This window comes from Podarcis gaigeae (genome assembly GCF_964106915.1).
Source record: "Podarcis gaigeae genome assembly, chromosome: 6".
Taxonomy (NCBI): Eukaryota; Metazoa; Chordata; class Lepidosauria; order Squamata; family Lacertidae; genus Podarcis; species Podarcis gaigeae.
Genome location: NC_139682.1, coordinates 7,587,329 through 7,604,833, shown reverse-complemented (window position 1 = coordinate 7,604,833; position 17,505 = coordinate 7,587,329). Strand labels below are relative to the sequence as shown.

Below are 17,505 nucleotides of genomic sequence, written 5' to 3'. Positions count from 1 at the left end.
CTCATCAGACAGCAAAGAGAGAAAGAACAAAGGACAATAGTTCCACTTCACGGAACACAGTACAGTCATATCTCATGTTACGTTTGCTTCACATTGAGCGTTTTCAGGTTGCGTCCTGCGGCGACCCGGAAGTACCGGAAAGGGTTACTTCCGGGTTTCGCTGCTCGTGCATGTGTAGACGCGCAAAATGATGTCATGTGCATGCACAGAAGCGGCAAATCATGACCCGTGCATGCACAGATGCGGGTTGCGTTCTTCTCATGTTGCGAACGGGCCTCCGGAACGGATCCCGTTCGCAACCAGAGGTACCACTGTAATACCAAAACATCCTGTCTCCATCACTTCCCACACTGTGGAATGAAAACATACACTGTCATGTGATAGACAACAATCCCATGACTGCAGACACGGGGAATAAATCTCCAACTACACTGAAACAGCAAACCTGCCCAGGGCCTACCTGAAGGCTGGTGGGCTCTCCATCAGGGTTTCTTAAAAACAAAGGTAAGACGGCCATCTGTTAGGGATTTATTAGCTGTGATGCCTCCCTACATTGAAGGGATTGACAGGTCACACACCACAGGAAATGATTACTTCTTGAGCCATATAATAAAGAATGCAGATTTGAAACTTGGAATTGTACGTGGGGAATTGCAATCCGAAATGCAGTACATTCACTGACCATTTTGCATGTGTCCAGTTGATGCATGTCGTTTTGGATCTGGAAGAGGGCAGAATGGGGCAGAATGGGGGGTTGGGACAAGGCGCAACTGGGCAGAGCAGGATTATATGTGTGCTCTATGGATGCGCGCAGGGGTCAGGAATAAAACCCCCATGCAAAATGGTCTCCACCAGTACAAGAAGGTGGACTCTGATCTTTGTGGAGTTAGATGATCTCAGGTGATTTCAATAGAGTTGAGTCAGGGGTCAACAGTGGTTTTGGTCCAAAGGCACAATGGATGTCACCCCCCTCACTTCTCTCTCCCTCTGGCGGATCAGTCCCGCTGAGAGGCGGACAGAAAGGAAGCGTGCCAACACACTCTGTGTTCTTCCAGAGGATATGAGTAAATGTCTGATCCATTACAATTAATATGAGCCTTGAAAAGAACATAGAGCAGAAGGAGGAAGTGAGGAAGAGTGTCATTCTTGCCATTTCGTCCTTCAGCTCTATGTACCGTATTTTTCGCTCCATAAGACACACCTGACCATAAGACGCACCTAGTTTTTAGAGGGGGAATGCAAGGAAAAAAATGTTCTTTAAAGGGAGCTCTGAGCAGAGCCTGTATGCATCCCAGGCTCTGCTCAGCGCTCCCTTTCATGAGCCGCATGGAGCGTGTGCGCGGCGCTTGCAGGCTTTTCCCCGAGGAGGGAGAAGGGCAGCCTGTCACTGATGGGTTGCCCTTCTCCCACCTCAGGGAAAAGCCCCCAAGAGCCACACACATGCTCCGCGCGGCTCATGAAAGAGAGCGCGGCTCTTGGGGGCTTTCCTGGGAGGTGAAGGAAGGGACTGAGGGACTGAGGGGCTAAGCCAGAAGCTAGAACACAGCGCTCCCTCTTGCTGTTCTGGCTTCTGGGATAGCTGCGCAGCCTGCATTCGCCCCGTAAGACGCACACACATTTCCCCTTAGTTTTTAGGAGGGAAAAAGTGCATCTTATAGAGTGAAAAATACGGTACTTTTCAAGGGAGAAGAAGGTAACCAGCCTCATGACCGGGACAGACAGACAGGGACATTGAGAAGAGGGCTCAGGTGTTTTATGAGCACTACGGGAATAACTTAAGGGTGCCATTGTGCCCACGGGCAACATGTTGGAGACCCTGGATTAAGTATTTCTAACTCTGCACAAGATCAGGCTGTTTGGTTTGAAGGGCTTGGTTCTGGTTAGCATCCAAACTCCTGGGGAAGAAATGTAACTGCAAACAGGGAAATGATATAAAGAAATTTCGAAAAGAAAATCTGGATGACAAGAACTAAAGAGAGAGAAAAAACCAGACGGACAGACAAACCCAACCCTGCTGTTTTGTGTTCCTTGATCAGAGGTAGGAAAAGATGGTGGGAGGTATGAATTAAGGAGACAGGCTGAGGTTTCTAGGTGGGGCCTGGCTTGAGGCCAGGAAAATTTGGCAAGTGTGCGCAGGTGACTAGGAGGTGTGGAATCTATAGGAAGGAAACTGGGTAGGTGAATGTGAAGGCAGGCAGGGTGCCAGCCCTCTTTTTTTAGCCCGATCTTTCAGCCCCTCCCAGGAAACTTCAGAAGTGTCTAACTGGGCGATGTTTCTAAGGCAGCAAAATCTGGAGGAGGATCCCATCTTATATGGGGGAAAGGTACAAGGGCAACATTTCTCACTGCTGAATTGTAATTTTGCGTCAATTAGAAATCCCTCCTCCTGCGATGTAATCTGAACTTAATAATAACAATAATAAATTTTGAAACTATGTGTGTGTGCATGAAACCCACAAGCGTCACAATTCAGACTTCCACTTCCAATATGGCCACGGAGTCTCGACGTTTGGCTACAGAATTCAGTCACAGAAAAATATGCATTGGGTTATGGGTGTCAGCGTTCCTATCCCCAAAAGCCCCCCAAATTTCAAAGATGTGGCATGTGAATTTGCAATTGTGCAGGCTGAACCGCAAATAAAAATGAATAGATGGAGGGAGGGACAATCAGATGTAATGGAGAGAGTCGTGTTTGGTTTCCAGAGTGTACAGACATAGAGCAGCCCCATGCTAGCCAGAGCTGATGGGAGTTCCAGTCAAAAACATCTGGAGAGCACCAGGTCAGGGAAGGCTTACATGGAGATACTGAATGGATAGAGGAGGACAAAAGTAATATAGAAGACAAGCGGAAGACAGAAGTAATGCATAAGAGGAGGACAAAAGTAATACAGAAGACAAGCAGAAGACAGAAGTAATGCATAAGAGGAGGACAAAAGTAATACAGAAGACAAGCAGAAGACAGAAGTAATGCATAAGAGGAGGACAAAAGTAATATAGAAGACAAGCAGAAGACAGAAGTAATGCATGAGATCAGAAGGAAATGAGTGTTGATACAGGAAAACATACCCCTATACTAACCTTTTGGATGCAGGGATGAAGCAAGGGACTATGTATGACATTCCAGTTGGCTGTGTAGTAGGCAAGGAGCTGCTCCAGATTTGGAAACATGTGTCCCTTTTCCAAGTAAAAACTCCCTCCAGGCTCTTTGTAGATTCTGAAATGTCGCACTTTGGTATGGTTCCGAACTGAAGGTTGAAGGGAAGGAGAAGACGACACAACTCGTGATTGCTCTGCCCCCAGAAATATGTCTTGAGCTAGCCCTGGTTTCCAAGCATGCTAGAAAAACACAACCTGTGTTGCTGATAGAAGTAGTATGACTCCTGCAACACGTTGGCGGCTAATATACACACAATAATTACCAAAGTGATTATACATTCTTTGTCAATCTTCTGAGAAAAATACAATACCTTATGCAAAGCCACAGAGACTCGCAAACTGTCCAGCCTAAGATGAACTTATAATATCTGATTTCAATTGATTTTTCAAGTGCTTAATTCAGTCTTTTGTTTTTTTAAATATTTTAGTTAATAATAATAATAATAATAATAATAATAATAATAATAATAATAATAATTTATACCCCACCCATCTGGCTGAGTTTCCCCAGCCATTTTGGGCGGCTCCCAATCAAGTGTTAAAAACAATACAGCATTAAATATTAAAAACTTCCCTAAACAGGGCTGCCTTCAGTTGTCTTTTAAAGATAGGATAAGTTCATGAAATGGGACGCGGGTGGTGCTGTGGGTAAAACCTCAGCGCCTAGGACTTGCCGATTGCATGGTCGGCGGTTCGAATCCCCACGGCGGGGTGAGCTCCCGTCGTTCGGTCCCAGCGCCTGCCAACCTAGCAGTTCGAAAGCACCTCCGGGTGCAAGTAGATAAATAGGGACCGCTTACCAGCGGGAAGGTAAACGGTGTTCCGTGTGCTGCGCTGGCTCGCCAGATGCAGCTTGTCACGCTGGCCACGTGACCCGGAAGTGTCTGCGGACAGCGCTGGCTCCCGGCCTCTAGAGTGAGATGGGCGCACAACCCTAGAGTCTGTCAAGACTGGCCCGTACAGGCAGGGGTACCTTTACCTTCACCTTTAAGTTCATGAAGGTACCAACAAAAGGTAAGTTTGGTGTTGTTCACAATACCGAGAGATGCTGGTGAAGTTGTAGATGGATGTTAATGAAGTTGTAGACGACAGGGTGCCTGCGTTTTGCACCTGTTTCGCCCTGGCAGTCCAAGTAATCAAGAGGCCGCTGTTTGGTTTTACTGGGGCTTGCAGGTAGCACACTCCCAAAGTAGTTTTCTGGGCTTCTTCAGTGGTCTGCTCTCAAAGCCTTGATATGTATATTGATATTCAATTTCATAGAGAATACTATTTCTTGGCTTAAGCTTAAGAGACTGATTTGCTTAGCCTTCCAAGCATGGCTTCTTCCTCTTAGGTAAAGGTAAAGGGACCCCTGACCATTAGGTCCAGTCGTGTCCGACTCTGGGGTTTCGGCGCTCATCTTGCTTTATTGGCCGAGGGAGCTGGCGTATAGATTCCACAGCGTACAGCCGCTTCCGGCGAACCAGAGCAGCGCATGGAAACGCCTTGTACCTTCCCGCCGGAGCGGTACCTTTTTATCTACTTGCATTTTGACGTGCTTTCGAACTGCTAAGTTGGCAGGAGCAGGGACCGAGCAACGGGAACTCACCCCATCGCGGGGATTCGAACCGCCGACCTTCTGATCAGCAAGCCCTAGGCTCTGTGGTTTAACCCACAGCACCACCAAAATCCAGATTTCGGCCTCCTGCATGATGGTTCTGACATGGGGTTGGAAAAGCGGAAAGAAAAGCGATGGAAACTGTCCTTGTCATCCACAACAATCCTGGAAGGAAATCCAAAGACCGTCGTTGGCGTGCTTCCAAGGTGGGCTCCAAATCTGATGATGGGAATGGACAAGCCAAGCTTCTAGAGTTAGTCTGAAGACTTTTGCTAGTGCCCTGTCACCGCTTAGCCTGCGGCCGTCTCATCCTTTGCACCAAATGACTTGTGTGGGAAGGACACCATTGTTTGTTTCACAATTTAGTATAATTACATGTGAGAGAGGGAATGTTTGTATGTGCGGTGTAGTAATTAGCATTTGTAGATCCGAGAAGATATTCCGTACAAGAAAGTTTCTGGAGTGAGCTCATCCTCATCAGTATGAAGACAACTTTGCGAATGGCTCAATATTAAAAAGCCACTTGTGGGTGTGGGTGTTTTTTTGGGGGGGGAGGGGGCCTGTAAGCTGGTTACATCCCATAATAATGTCACGGAGAGCTTTTTTTTAGTTGGAACTCACTGGAACTCAGTTCCGGCCCCTCTCAGGTGAGCGCCATTGCCATTACAAGGGAGGTGTTCGTGGTGAGTTCTGACACCTCTTTTTCTGGAAAAATACCACAGCTGATACAAGCTTTTGGGGTGCCTGAACTCCCTGTCTAATTCCTGAGGAATTTGGATGTAGAGGTGTTTTTTTCCCCCTTTCCCTATCCTGTACCTGCAAAGGCAAATTTTATTATTTTTATTTTTAATACAGGTGTTTTGTGCAAGAACAGTTTTGCACAAAGCAGCTTTTTTTAAAAAAATGTTTTTCTTATGTTCTTATTTATTAAATTTCTATACCGCCTCAGGGAGATTCACAACATAAAAATACAAATATAAAAAACACAAAATACATAACAAAAATAAGAACAAAAACAAATCGATAATCCCCTTTGGGACAATGGAAACAAAATACCTTGGCTGTGCTTTGGTGTGATAGATGGCACCCAGCAAAATGCCATCATGCATCTAAAACACACACACACACACACACACACACACACACACCGGCCCATGCAATGGGCTTCAGTGCATCCACACATGCCATTTTATGTTGGAGCACCAAAACAGCATCGCCCAAAATTCTGGGCATGCTCAGTGACCGCGGAATGTTGGAGCCCGATTCGTTCTTGGAGGGTTGCTATTTCCAGAAAAAGGTGGAAATTTTAACACGCCTATAATTAACCAAGCTGGAAATATCCGCTGGAAACGGTGTTGATAAAAATCCTAAGAACAAGCTGGCTGCTGCTATCTTTGAATGCTGAGGTCAGCACCGGAGGTCCAGTGGCAATCCCCGCCCCCAATTTATGTAGACTTTTAAAGTTATTGTTTCTTATTTTACAGGTGCAGACTCTTTCGCTTCTGCAGATTGCTTTCCTTCTCTTGAAAAAGAAGCTTAAAGTGCTTGAAACTCACCTCCACCCTCTTGCCCTACCCCCACCGACTGTGAGAATAAGTACCGTATTTTTTGCTCTATAAGACTCCCTTTTTCCCTCCTAAAAAGTAAGGGGAAATGTGTGTGCGTCTTATGGAGCAAATGCAGGCTGCGCAGCTATCACAGAAGCCAGAACAGCAAGAGGGATTGCTGCTTTCACTGCGCAGCGATCCCTCTTGCTGTTCTGGCTTCTGAGATTCAGAATATTTTTTTCCCTTATTTTCCTCTTCCAAAAACTAGGTGCGTCTTGTGGTCTGGTGCGTCTTATAGAGTGAAAAATAAGGTACTTAAATGCCCCAGTTCCCTGACCTTCCCTGCCACTCCCTTGTACAGTAAGCCTGAGAGTTTCTCTTGCCTCTGCAAAGCGGTGGCCCAATCTGCCGCCCCACATTTGCTGGGAACAAACTCAAGAGCAATTGCGAAACGCTTCTTATCTGTCCTTTCACACACATATATGAAAGGGCAGAAGCGATCTTGCATCAAGGATATTGTTCCCAGGGGCCTCTACTCACCAAGATGAGTGCCTACGTTCAAGGACAACTCTCTTATGTGCTGGGTGAAGTCTCCTTTCAATATTGTGATACAGTGGTACCTTGGTTTACAGACGCTTCAGGTTACAGATGCTTCAGGTTACAGACTCCGCTAACCCAGAAATGGTACTTCAGGTTAAGAACCTTGCTTCAGGATGAGAACAGAAATTGTGCCACGGTGGCGTGGCGGCAGCGGGAGGCCCCATTAGCTAAAGTGGTACCTCAGGTTAAGAACAGTTTCAGGCTAAGAACGAACCTCCAGTACGAATTAAGTTCTTAACCTGAGGTACCACTGTATAGGTAAAGCTTGATTCCAGACAAGGGCGACTATGGGGTTGCAGCACTCATCTCGCTTTCAGGCCGAAGGAGCCGGCGTTTGCCCACAAACAGCTTTCCGGGTCATGTGGCTAGCAGGACTAAACCACTTATGGCACAACGGGACACCGTGACGGAAGCCAGAGTGCACGGTTACCTTTCCGCTGCAGCGGTACCTTTTTATCTACTTGCACTAGTGTGCTTTCGAACTACTAGGTTGGCAGGAGCTGGGACAGAGCAACAGGAACTCACTCCGTCGCAGGGATTTGAACCACTGACCTTCTGATCCACAAGCACAAGAGGCTCAGTGGTTTAGACCACAGCGCCACCTGCGTCTCCATTTGTGATATAAAGGTAAAGGGACCCCTGACCATTAGGTCCAGTCGTGACCGACTCTGGGGTTGCAGCGCTCATCTCGCTTTACTGGCCAAGGGAGCCGGTGTACAGCTTCCAGGTCATGTGGCCAGCATGACTAAGCCACTTCTGGCGAACCAGAGCAGTGAATGGAAATGCCATTTACCTTCCCGCTGGAGTGGTACTTATTTATCTACTTGCATTTTGAGGTGCTTTTGAACTGGTAGGTTGGCAGGCGCAGGGACCGAGCAACGGGAGCTCACCCTGTCACAGAGATTTGAACTGCCGACCTTCTGATCAGCAAGTCCTAGGCTCTGTGGTTTAACCCACAGCGCCACCTGCGTCCCATGGCACATGGGTTAGGAGCCTCTTAAAACAATGAGCCTTATGGAGCTCTACAGGAATAACGTCTGTGAAGAAGCAGTTGGTGGGGCGGCACAGGTAGCTCAGCCTTGCTCACCTGCCTTCCCATCATACCTAAGAGGCGCTAGGAGCAAAGTACAGCAACAGGAGCATTGGATTGGCTCCATTGCCTTGCCCACCTTATGCCTAGCATGCTAACATTTGGTGCTGGGATTGTAAAATTAAGGGTTGTTAGAAAGATGCTGGAAAAAGAAAATTATATGGTTTTGGTAGAAATGATATAAAGGATTAAGTAAAAATGAATTGATGAAATTGATGAAAGAGAGAACGTAAAATAACAATATATTAAAACAAATTATTAAGTTAAAAACCAGGTTGGAAGGATTTGCTGAAGTAACAATTTGAACTAGAATACAAAAATGGGAGGTGTGAGGAGGTCAAGGAAATAAGTAAAGGAAGAAAGTTATGTAAAGATTTAATCTGGGTTTTTTTCTTTCTTTTTTTTAAAATGATTGTATTCTTTCTTTGTATTTTTCTTTTTTTGTATTTTTCTTTTTTCTTTTTGTAATTTTCAACATTCTGAATAAATATTATTTGGGGGGAAAAAATTGGTGCTGGGAAGGCAGGAGAGCAATGCCTGCCCCCCGTCTGGTTCCACCATCGGCCGCTGGTTGCATGCTGAAACTGGATGGACAGGTATGCTGAAGACTCACCTCTTTCTCCTGCCCGTTGGCACCTGAGATATTTTTATATACACTTTAGGACACACCCCATTCGACTGATTGTAAATTGCTTTAACTGATAGCGGTCAAGAAGGGGCTTTCTGCACATGCTGTAGAGGGAAGTGAGGGGCATTTGGGGCTCGTCAACCTGGCAAGGTGGTCCATCTAAAAGCTAAAGGAACCCCTGACTATTAGGTCCAGTCATGGCCGACTCTGGGGTTGCGGCGCTCATCTCGCTTTACTGGCCAAGGGAGCCGGCATACAGCTTCCGGGTCATGTGGCTAGCATGACTGAGCCGCTTCTGGCGAACCAGAGCAGCACACTGAACCACTGTTTACCTTCCCGCCGGAGTGGTACCTATTTATCTACTTGCACTTTGACGTGCTTTTGAACTGCTAGGTGGCCCCTCTAGGAGAAGGAAAACTCTGGTCCTAAACCTCCACTGGCTTGCAGCTGTACTCATTTGTGTGTAAGGCTTCGGGATAAAACCCTGAGGAAAATCTGTCCCTGTTTCCTTGCAGGACATCTTGGGAAGAAGAAAAGGCTAAGGAGTAAACCCTACACAAATTAGGAGTGGAGTCCCTAAGATGGTTGGATGGCATACTGTTTTATGCCTCCTTCCGGCAAGTCCTGCAGCCAAGCTGGTGCCACATGTATTGCTCTGCTTTCCTTTGGACCACATCAGCGAAGCGGAGAGGGGGTTCTTGTTGTCTGGGCAGCCCAGGATCTCCACATGCGCTGCCCAGGCAGCGCCCCCCTTAGAGAATGTGCACTCCATTGTCTCTTGAGACAGAAGGATGCCGAAAACAACAATCCTGATATCTTACAGTGAATAATGCGTAAATAATCCAACAAATAAAAATTATAATTAATTATTGCTTTGTAGTCTGTGAATTGAGGGACGCGGGTGGCGCTGTGGGTAATAACACAGAGCCTAGGACTTGCCGATCAGAAGGTCAGCGGTTTGAATCCCCGTGACAGGGTGAGCTCCCGTTGCTCGGTCCCTGCTCCTGCCAACCTAGCAGTTCGAAAGCACGTCAAAGTGCAAGTAGATAAATAGGTACCGCTCCGGCGGGAAGGTAAACAGCATTTCCGTGTGCTGCTCTGGTTCACCAGAAGCGGCTTAGTTGTGCTGGCCACATGACCAGGAAGCTGTACTCCGGCTCCCTCTGCCAATAAAGCGAGATGAGCGCCACAACCCCAGAGTCGGTCACGACTGGACCTAATGGTCAGGGGTCCCTTTACCTTTACCTAGTCTGTGAATTATTATTGTTTTTTTAAACCCACCAGCGTTGAGCTTCAACTGTGGCAAATGGATCGAAAAAATGAGATGTCAATCTATGCCATACAGATTCTGACTCAGTTTTTGGTATCTGCCAAGGCTGACTTCCTTTCCCCAAGGAACCATGGGAGATGCAGTTTGAGGAAGGCATGGAGAATTCTTCCATGGTGGAACCACATTGAACACACTCCCTTGGGGCAGGTATTGGCAGTTTAGCTGGCTCAAAGCACTCATGAAGGCATAAGGAGAGATTTGGTTACCTGATAGAGAGTATTCCCCTTTGTTACTCTCACTATCCCGGATGAGGAAGGAGCCATGGCGATTCGGAGGCGAGAGGAGGAGATGGTTGGCATTGGTTCTGCTAATCCCACTTATGTACCAGCTGGAAAAGAAAGTGACATATAAATCTTTTTCTTGCTTGCTTGCTTGCTTGCTTGCTTCCTCTCTCGATATACTTTTAGCTTGGCACTCATCATAATTGATGATTATCACCGCCATTTTATACATTACAGGGGGTTTGGATTAAATGATCCTTGGGACCCTTCCACCTATGTGGTTCTTTGAGTTGATTTCTATGGAATCATTTCAAGGCAATGTACAATAAAACAACAAAGAACAGTTTAAAACAATTAAGAACACCACCCCACTCTAAACAAAATTAAAGTCCTCCAAAGCAGACACACATCATGGCAAAGACACATTTATCCAGCTGGGAGAGCCAGTTTGACCCCATAGTGGTGTGGGACATTATATAGGAAATCAACAATATTATTATTATTATTATTATTATTATTATTATTATTATTATTATTATTTTGTTGTTGTTGTTGTTGTTGTTGTTGTTGTTGTTGTTGTTGTACCCCACCCATCTGTCTGGGTTATCCAGCTAGGCACATGAAGGGGCTGAGGCTCACAGAGCCTTTTTGTAAAATTTTCTAGAGAAAACTCTGTGAGATCACTTCTTTTGTCCCTTGGCAGGAAACTATAACACTACAAACTTCCTGCCTGTCTGGGCACCCTCTTCTTTCTTCACCGTACAGCTCAGAAACCTTACATGAACTTACATTTTGGACTTTTGTCTAAACCTGCCTTCATTTTGCTACTGTAATTGCTACTTAGAGTATGTAAGTAAATGCTACTTTTATTTCTTCACAAACCAATGTGTGTGTCATTGTTGTTTTTAAGGGGGAGAAAAGGGGGCAATGCCAGGAAAATCCAGTCTGCCTTAAAGCATCTTAGATCGTTGTTTCTAGAAGGTTAAATCAATCTTGTCTTAGCTTCCAAGTTTAAGCTGCAAAGGATAGCACTCTGCTGAGCTTACTAACATGAGCAAGGCAGGAGAATAACTAAACGATATATCCTCTTCTGGTGTCTAAATCCATTCCGACAAGTGGGGCATGATAAGAGCAGAAGAACATAAAAAGAGCCTTTCAGCTGGATCAAGCCAAAGGACTATCTTAGTCCAGCATCCTGTTCTCACAGTGACCGACCAGATCCCCGTGGGAATCCTAAAAACAGGTCCTGATCACAACAGCCATCCCTCCACTTGTGGATCCCAGCAATGGGCATTCAGAGGCACATAGCCTTCAACTCACAAGTCAGAACCTTTGAATTACATGAAATTTAGCTTAAAAGAATCAAAATTACTCTCAACCAACAATCTTACAATTGCTTGGGCACAGAGACAAGTCTTTGCTTGCACTGCCAGGCCTGCCATTAGACAGAATTGGGCAATTGTCTCAGGGTGCAGGGCAGCAGTGAGCTCCTCAGCTATTCCCCTCTGTTGGGAACAAGAGCTATGTTTGCTGCAGGCCTGCCATATTTCTCCTAAACTAGCCCCAGGGGCTAGCTCAGTGGCCGAGGATTTTCATTGTATGCAGAAGGTAGACAGCATCTTAAAAAGCAGAGACATCACCTCGCCAACAAAGGTTAAAGCTATGGTTTTCCCAGTAGTAATGTATGGAAGTGAGAGCTGGACCATAAAGAAGGCTGGTGGCCGAAGAATTGATGCTTTTGAATTATGGTGCTGGAGGAGACTCTTGAGAGTCCCATGGACTGCAAGAAGATCAAACCTCTCCATTCTGAAGGAAATCAGCTCTGAGTGCTCACTGGAAGGACGGATCGTAAAGCTGAGGCTCCAATACTTTGGCCACCTCATGAGAAGAGAAGACTCCCTGGAAAAGACCCTGATGTTGGGAAAGATGGAGGGCACAAGGAAAAGAGGATGATAGAGGATGAGATGGTTGGACAGTGTTCTCGAAGCTACCAGCATGAGTTTGACCAAACTGCGGGAGGCAGTGGAAGTCAGGAGTGCCTGGCGTGCTCTGGTCCATGGGGTCACGAAGAGTCAGACACGACTAAATGACTAAACAACAACAACAACAACAACATGCAGAAGGTTTCAACTTCAATTTTTTCCAGTTAAGGCTGGGAGAGGCCCCTCTCTGAAAACTTAGATAGTCGCTGGCAGTCTGTGCAGAGATCAGGGCTGGTGAGCAGAGAGTCTTGTCCTGTTGGGGGCTGCTTCGTAGCAGTAGAAGTAGACTCCTCCCTCCGCACACCCTGTAGGCCAAATCTGACAGGCAAGCAGGGCTGCCTCTCCATCCATCACCTGCGAGATGATTGACAGGCGGGGGTTGCCCCCCCACCTCTCAAAATTAGCCCATGGGTTGGGGAGGCAAAATAAAGATCTGGTCTAAAAGGCTCCTTGCCCAGTTTGTTAACAGTACTGAGCAAGATGAACCAAAGCTCTGATTCCGTATAAAGCAGAATTAAACCTTATTGCGAATTTTTGATCCTGCTTTAGTTAACTGCAGCTTGGAAGGCTTGGAAACAGCACTCACCAGGTAGTAAATAGAAGGGTTTTTCTTTGATCAAGAGACTTCAAAGTATGTTGGGGATTTATTACAGATATTTATTTAAGTGGTGGCCTTTTTTAAAAAACCAACAACAGCTGTTTGCGATTCTGTAAAGCAACCCTCCCCACTCTGAGGTTTCTTATCGCTACGTAGAACGCAAAACCATCCATGAAAAGAGACATTGAGTTGAAGGCTAGGTTTAGTTGGCCCTGAGAAGATCTGGTTTGGAGAGGCAGGGTGCTCAGACCTGACCAACTGGCCGCAAACTCAGAGAGCAATTCCTGAAAAACAGTTCAGAAACTCGACAGGAAGAAAGGAAAAGGCTGACACTCATAAAGGGTGTGTGTCAAAATAGGTGTTTTCTTTTGTTTGTGAGTTCACCCTGGCTGGCTCTCCCTCAGGCAGAGAGAGGTGTCTGCTTCAGACTGCTGATTTGAGGTTTCATGAAAGGACAGTATGTTGCTAGTTATTTGTTATTGTCTTTCATCTGCAAGGGAATTGGGTGAGGTGTTTGTGGCATTTCTCATACCTCCTCTGCATGCAACGTGCTTTAAAGACATAGTGTGCAAACGGTTTGGGGCCAGCTTACTTGAAATTGTCTTTGCTTGCTTCTACGCTGTGTATTTTTGTGTTTTTATATTGCAAATCACCCTGCGACGGTTGGGTCAAGGGCGCCATAGAAATTTAATAAATAATCATTGTTGTTAGCATCTGTCTGTCTCCAGAGACAATGGAGGGTGCCTCCGAGGGTGAAGTCAAATCGCTGGAGAATCGCGGCGCCTGCTGTGGCTGCAAAGGCCAGTAACCCCTAAGAGCTGCCTCTCGTGTTGTTTTTGCTGCATTAGCAGCACTGAAGCGACCTCACCAGGGTGCAAGCCTGGGCAGTGTGTCTGGAGGTCCTGGGCTGCCCAGCTGACAAGACACTCCCCCGCTCGGCTCACCAATGTGTATAAAATGATTAATTAAAAAATAAGCCAGTCTCTCACTCTGACCAATCAACAGAAATCCACCCACGAACAAACCACTTCCTTATCTTGTGGGTTTGCAAACATGTGCACAATGTCCAAGCACAGGACGCCCTCGCGAGCACCATTAGCAAATGAAACAGCATACCTTCCAACATTCACGTACCTACAGGACCGCCTCTCCTGGTATGCCCCGCGGAGGACCTTAAGGTCCACAAATAACAACACTTTGGAGGTCCCGAGCCTCAAGGAGGTTAGATTGGTCTCAACTAGGGCCAGGGCCTTTTCAGCACTGGCCCCACTTGGTGGAACGCTCTGTCACAAGAGACATGGGCCCTGCAGGACTTGACATCTTTCCGCAGGGCCTGCAAGACAGAGCTGTTCAGCCTGGCCTTTGGTTTGGACTCGGTCTGACCCTTATGTTTCCCTCCCCTTGTGGTCTTGATTTATCGGCAATTTTAAAAGGAGGTTGCATTTTAAATTGTATTTTAACTTGTATTTTAAATTGGTTCCTCCCCCTCTCCTTTCCCCCTATTATGTTTTTACTGTGATTTTATTAGTGTGGTAGCCACCCTGAGCCTGGCTCTAGCAAGGGAGGGCGGGATATAAATAAAATTTATTATTATTATTATTATTATTATTATTATTATTATTATTCCTCAAATGAAAATCGGGGCATTTTTCAGTCCCTGCCAACTGACCTTCCTTGACCCCACATTTTTGTGCCTCCCCCGCCCCCCCCGGCAGAGCATTTCCTATCAGAAGAAGGGCAAATGCACAAAGCATTTTTTTTTATAAAAAAAAATCAAGACTCATTGCTCTCTGCTCTACTCCCCCTTACTTCCCACCCGGGGGGCGCTGCCCTCTGTCTGCCCCTCGGAACCAGCATGTCATGTGGGGCTGGACCTCAGAGGCATCAGTCTCTTCTCCTCCTTGCCCCCCCCCAGCAGCTGCTATGAGCTGCCCCAGGAAGGAGGCTTTCAGCAGTAGCCCTGGAGAGGCCCTGGAGAGCCTAGCGCCAGCTCATCCTTCTCCTTGAGCTTCTTAGCATTTTGTGCTGGCTGGGGAAATAGGGACATTGCTGGATCAAATCAGAAGCTGGGATAGCTTTCGTAATTCCAGTACTGTCCCTGGAAAACAGGGGCCCTTGGAGGGTATGAAATGGGCATGCCTGAACCACACGACAAGCCACTGAACTTGCAATAACAGCAGCAAGAATATTATTGGCCCAAAAATGGAAGCAAGACGATCGAAGAATGGAGGATGAAGTTAATGGACTATGCAGAATTAGATAAACTAACAGGAAGGGTTTGAAACGGCGAGACCAGAAATTCACAGAAGGCTGGAGTAAATTTATGGACTATTTGAAAAGTAATTGTGAAGAACAGACGACGGTAGTAGGGTTGCAAGAAGTTTTGTGAGGAGTATTATTAGAAGTATTGTAAAAATGGACAAGGGGAAGGGTGATTTGTTAAGAGATGTAAAGGCAATATAAAGTTAAGAAATGCGTAAGAAGTGGTTAAAACGGTGGATCATCAGAGGTGCTGATGGAAGTCCAAAAAGATTGTATAAGTGATAAGTTTTGTGGTACATTTTATAACATTTATATGTTAAAATTAATAAAAAATATTATGTAAAAAAAAAAGACAAGCCCCTGAACTTGTGGCCCTGAGTGGGTTTGGATGGAAAATGGAAATGTGATTACTTAGCATATTTTTTGTTTGTTTATACAGTATACATTTCCTTCTTCCCTGTCGAAACCTATAATTAGCAAGAGGGAAGGGAAGAGAAGTTATTAGCTGTGAAATTACTTTTGGGAGGCCACTTCTCACCCCATAAATTCCCTTGTGTTTGTGGGAACCGTAGCTACCCAGGTTCTCCTGTTTTGAAGCAGTGTGGTGCCTTTCTACACCTCCGGTTCCAAATTCTGAATTTTTAAGATTCCAAATGTGGACACCAGATGCTAGCTTCTGAATGCATGCCAGGCTTTCATGTTTGAGTTCATTGGGGGCAGCTGTTTGTTTTGTTTGTGACAGCAACTTTTGATGTGTGTGTGTGCTTGTGCATAGGCTTCACTGAACACATTTTAGCAATTAAAAAGAAAAAGGTTCAAGTTGAGACTGAATAACCACTGCTCTCTATACAGTGGTACCTCGGGTTACATACGCTCCAGGTTACATACGCTCCAGGTTATAGACTCCGCTAACCCAGAAATATTACCTTGGGTTAAGAACTTTGCTTCAGGATGAGAACAGAAATCGTGCTCCGGCGGTGCGGCAGCAGCGGGAGGCCCCGTTAGCTAAAGTGGTGCTTCAGGTTAAGAACAGTTTCAGGTTAAGAACAGACCTCCGGAACGAATTAAGTACTTAACCAGAGGTACCACTGTATTCTGATTTTTGTCGTGATGCTTTCATCAAACCAGAGCAGAAATTAATGGAGAAGGGAGCTGGAGAAAGTACGGTTGAATTTTCACATGCGAATGCTCCTCTCAAATTTTTTTTTAGCTGAGTTTCCTGCATTTCAGGGGGTTGGACTAGATGACCCTCACGGTCCCCTCCAACTCTCTAATCCTAAGACTCTATTTCAGACTTTGAAAATTCAGCAGGTTTCGGGTGCAATCCAGGGAACATTTTCTGCAAGTCCATTATAACTAATGGAACTCATGAAAACGTTTTGAGTAAGTTGCAACACAAGGTTCATTATAAGTAGGCAATTTACTCAATTTCGCAAGCGACGTTTATTTTGTCTGGCTTTTAGAGCTGCTGGCTAGTCCGGTGATTCTCCTTTTTAATATGTGTGTTTTTACTATATTTTACAGCGTAATCCTATGCCTGTTTGTTTACTCCCTTCTGGCAGTACTGCCCCAGCTGCAGACCTAGGGAGGTCTGCCTCTTAGTGCTAAACATTTTATTGTTGTTGTTCATGTAGACTTTGAAACACATAATCACGATCTGAAATGTTTTAAACTCCCTGGGTGGTATACAACTAATTTTTACTCAGAGTTGACCCATTTAAAATTAAGGGATAATAATCTTTTTTATATATATAGAATATTTATTAAGATTTTCGATAATAATACAATGAAAAGTAAAAATAAAAATTAACAAAAATACAAAAATACAAAAATAAAAATAATTAAAAACACACAGAATTTCCATTACTTATTTTCCTTTAACTTATTTCCCGGACCTCCTCATACCTCCCTTTTTTGTATTCCAATTCAGATTGTTAGTTCAGCAAATCCTTACCATTAAATTTTTACCTATTTCTAAACCTTTTTTTCATATTCTCTTAAGCATTACAGCTGGAAACCACTTAAATTCTATCCAACATCATTCTAACATTAACATTAATTAACATAATTAATGAATGTTAGAATTAATGAATGTTTGAATGTTAAGGGATAATAATCAACGTTGGGTCTCATACCTTGGAGATTTTTAAGCAGCGGTTGGGTGGCCATCTGTCATGGATGATTTAACTGAGATTCCTGAATTGCAAGGGGACCCTCAACGTTCCTGCCAACTCTACGATTCTGTGATTACTTTTAAATGGGTCTGCTATGAGTAAAGATTTGAATTATGGTGCTGGAGGAAACTCTTGAGAGTCCCATGGACTGCAAGAAGATCAAAGCTGTCCATTCTGAAGGAAATCAGCCCTGAGTGCTCACTGGAAGGACAGATCCTGAAGCTGAGGCTCCAATACTTTGGCCACGTCATGAGAAGAGAAGACTCCCTGGAAAAGACCCTGATGCTGGGAAAGATGGAGGGCACAAGGAGAAGGAGACA

The 17,505-nt window shown here is 45.3% G+C and overlaps 1 protein-coding gene across 1 annotated transcript in view; it reads right to left on the bottom strand.

Annotated features, from left to right (window-relative positions):
- Window positions 1-17,505, bottom strand: part of SRMS (src-related kinase lacking C-terminal regulatory tyrosine and N-terminal myristylation sites) — a 42,576-nt gene that overhangs the window by 15,828 nt on the left and 9,243 nt on the right. The window contains exons 2-3 of the mRNA XM_083744475.1: window positions 10,155-10,276; window positions 3,079-3,245 (exon numbers count right to left, since the gene is read on the bottom strand). Of these exons, the coding sequence (XP_083600601.1) occupies window positions 3,079-3,245; window positions 10,155-10,276 (289 nt within the window). The remainder of the gene's footprint in view (window positions 1-3,078; window positions 3,246-10,154; window positions 10,277-17,505) is intronic.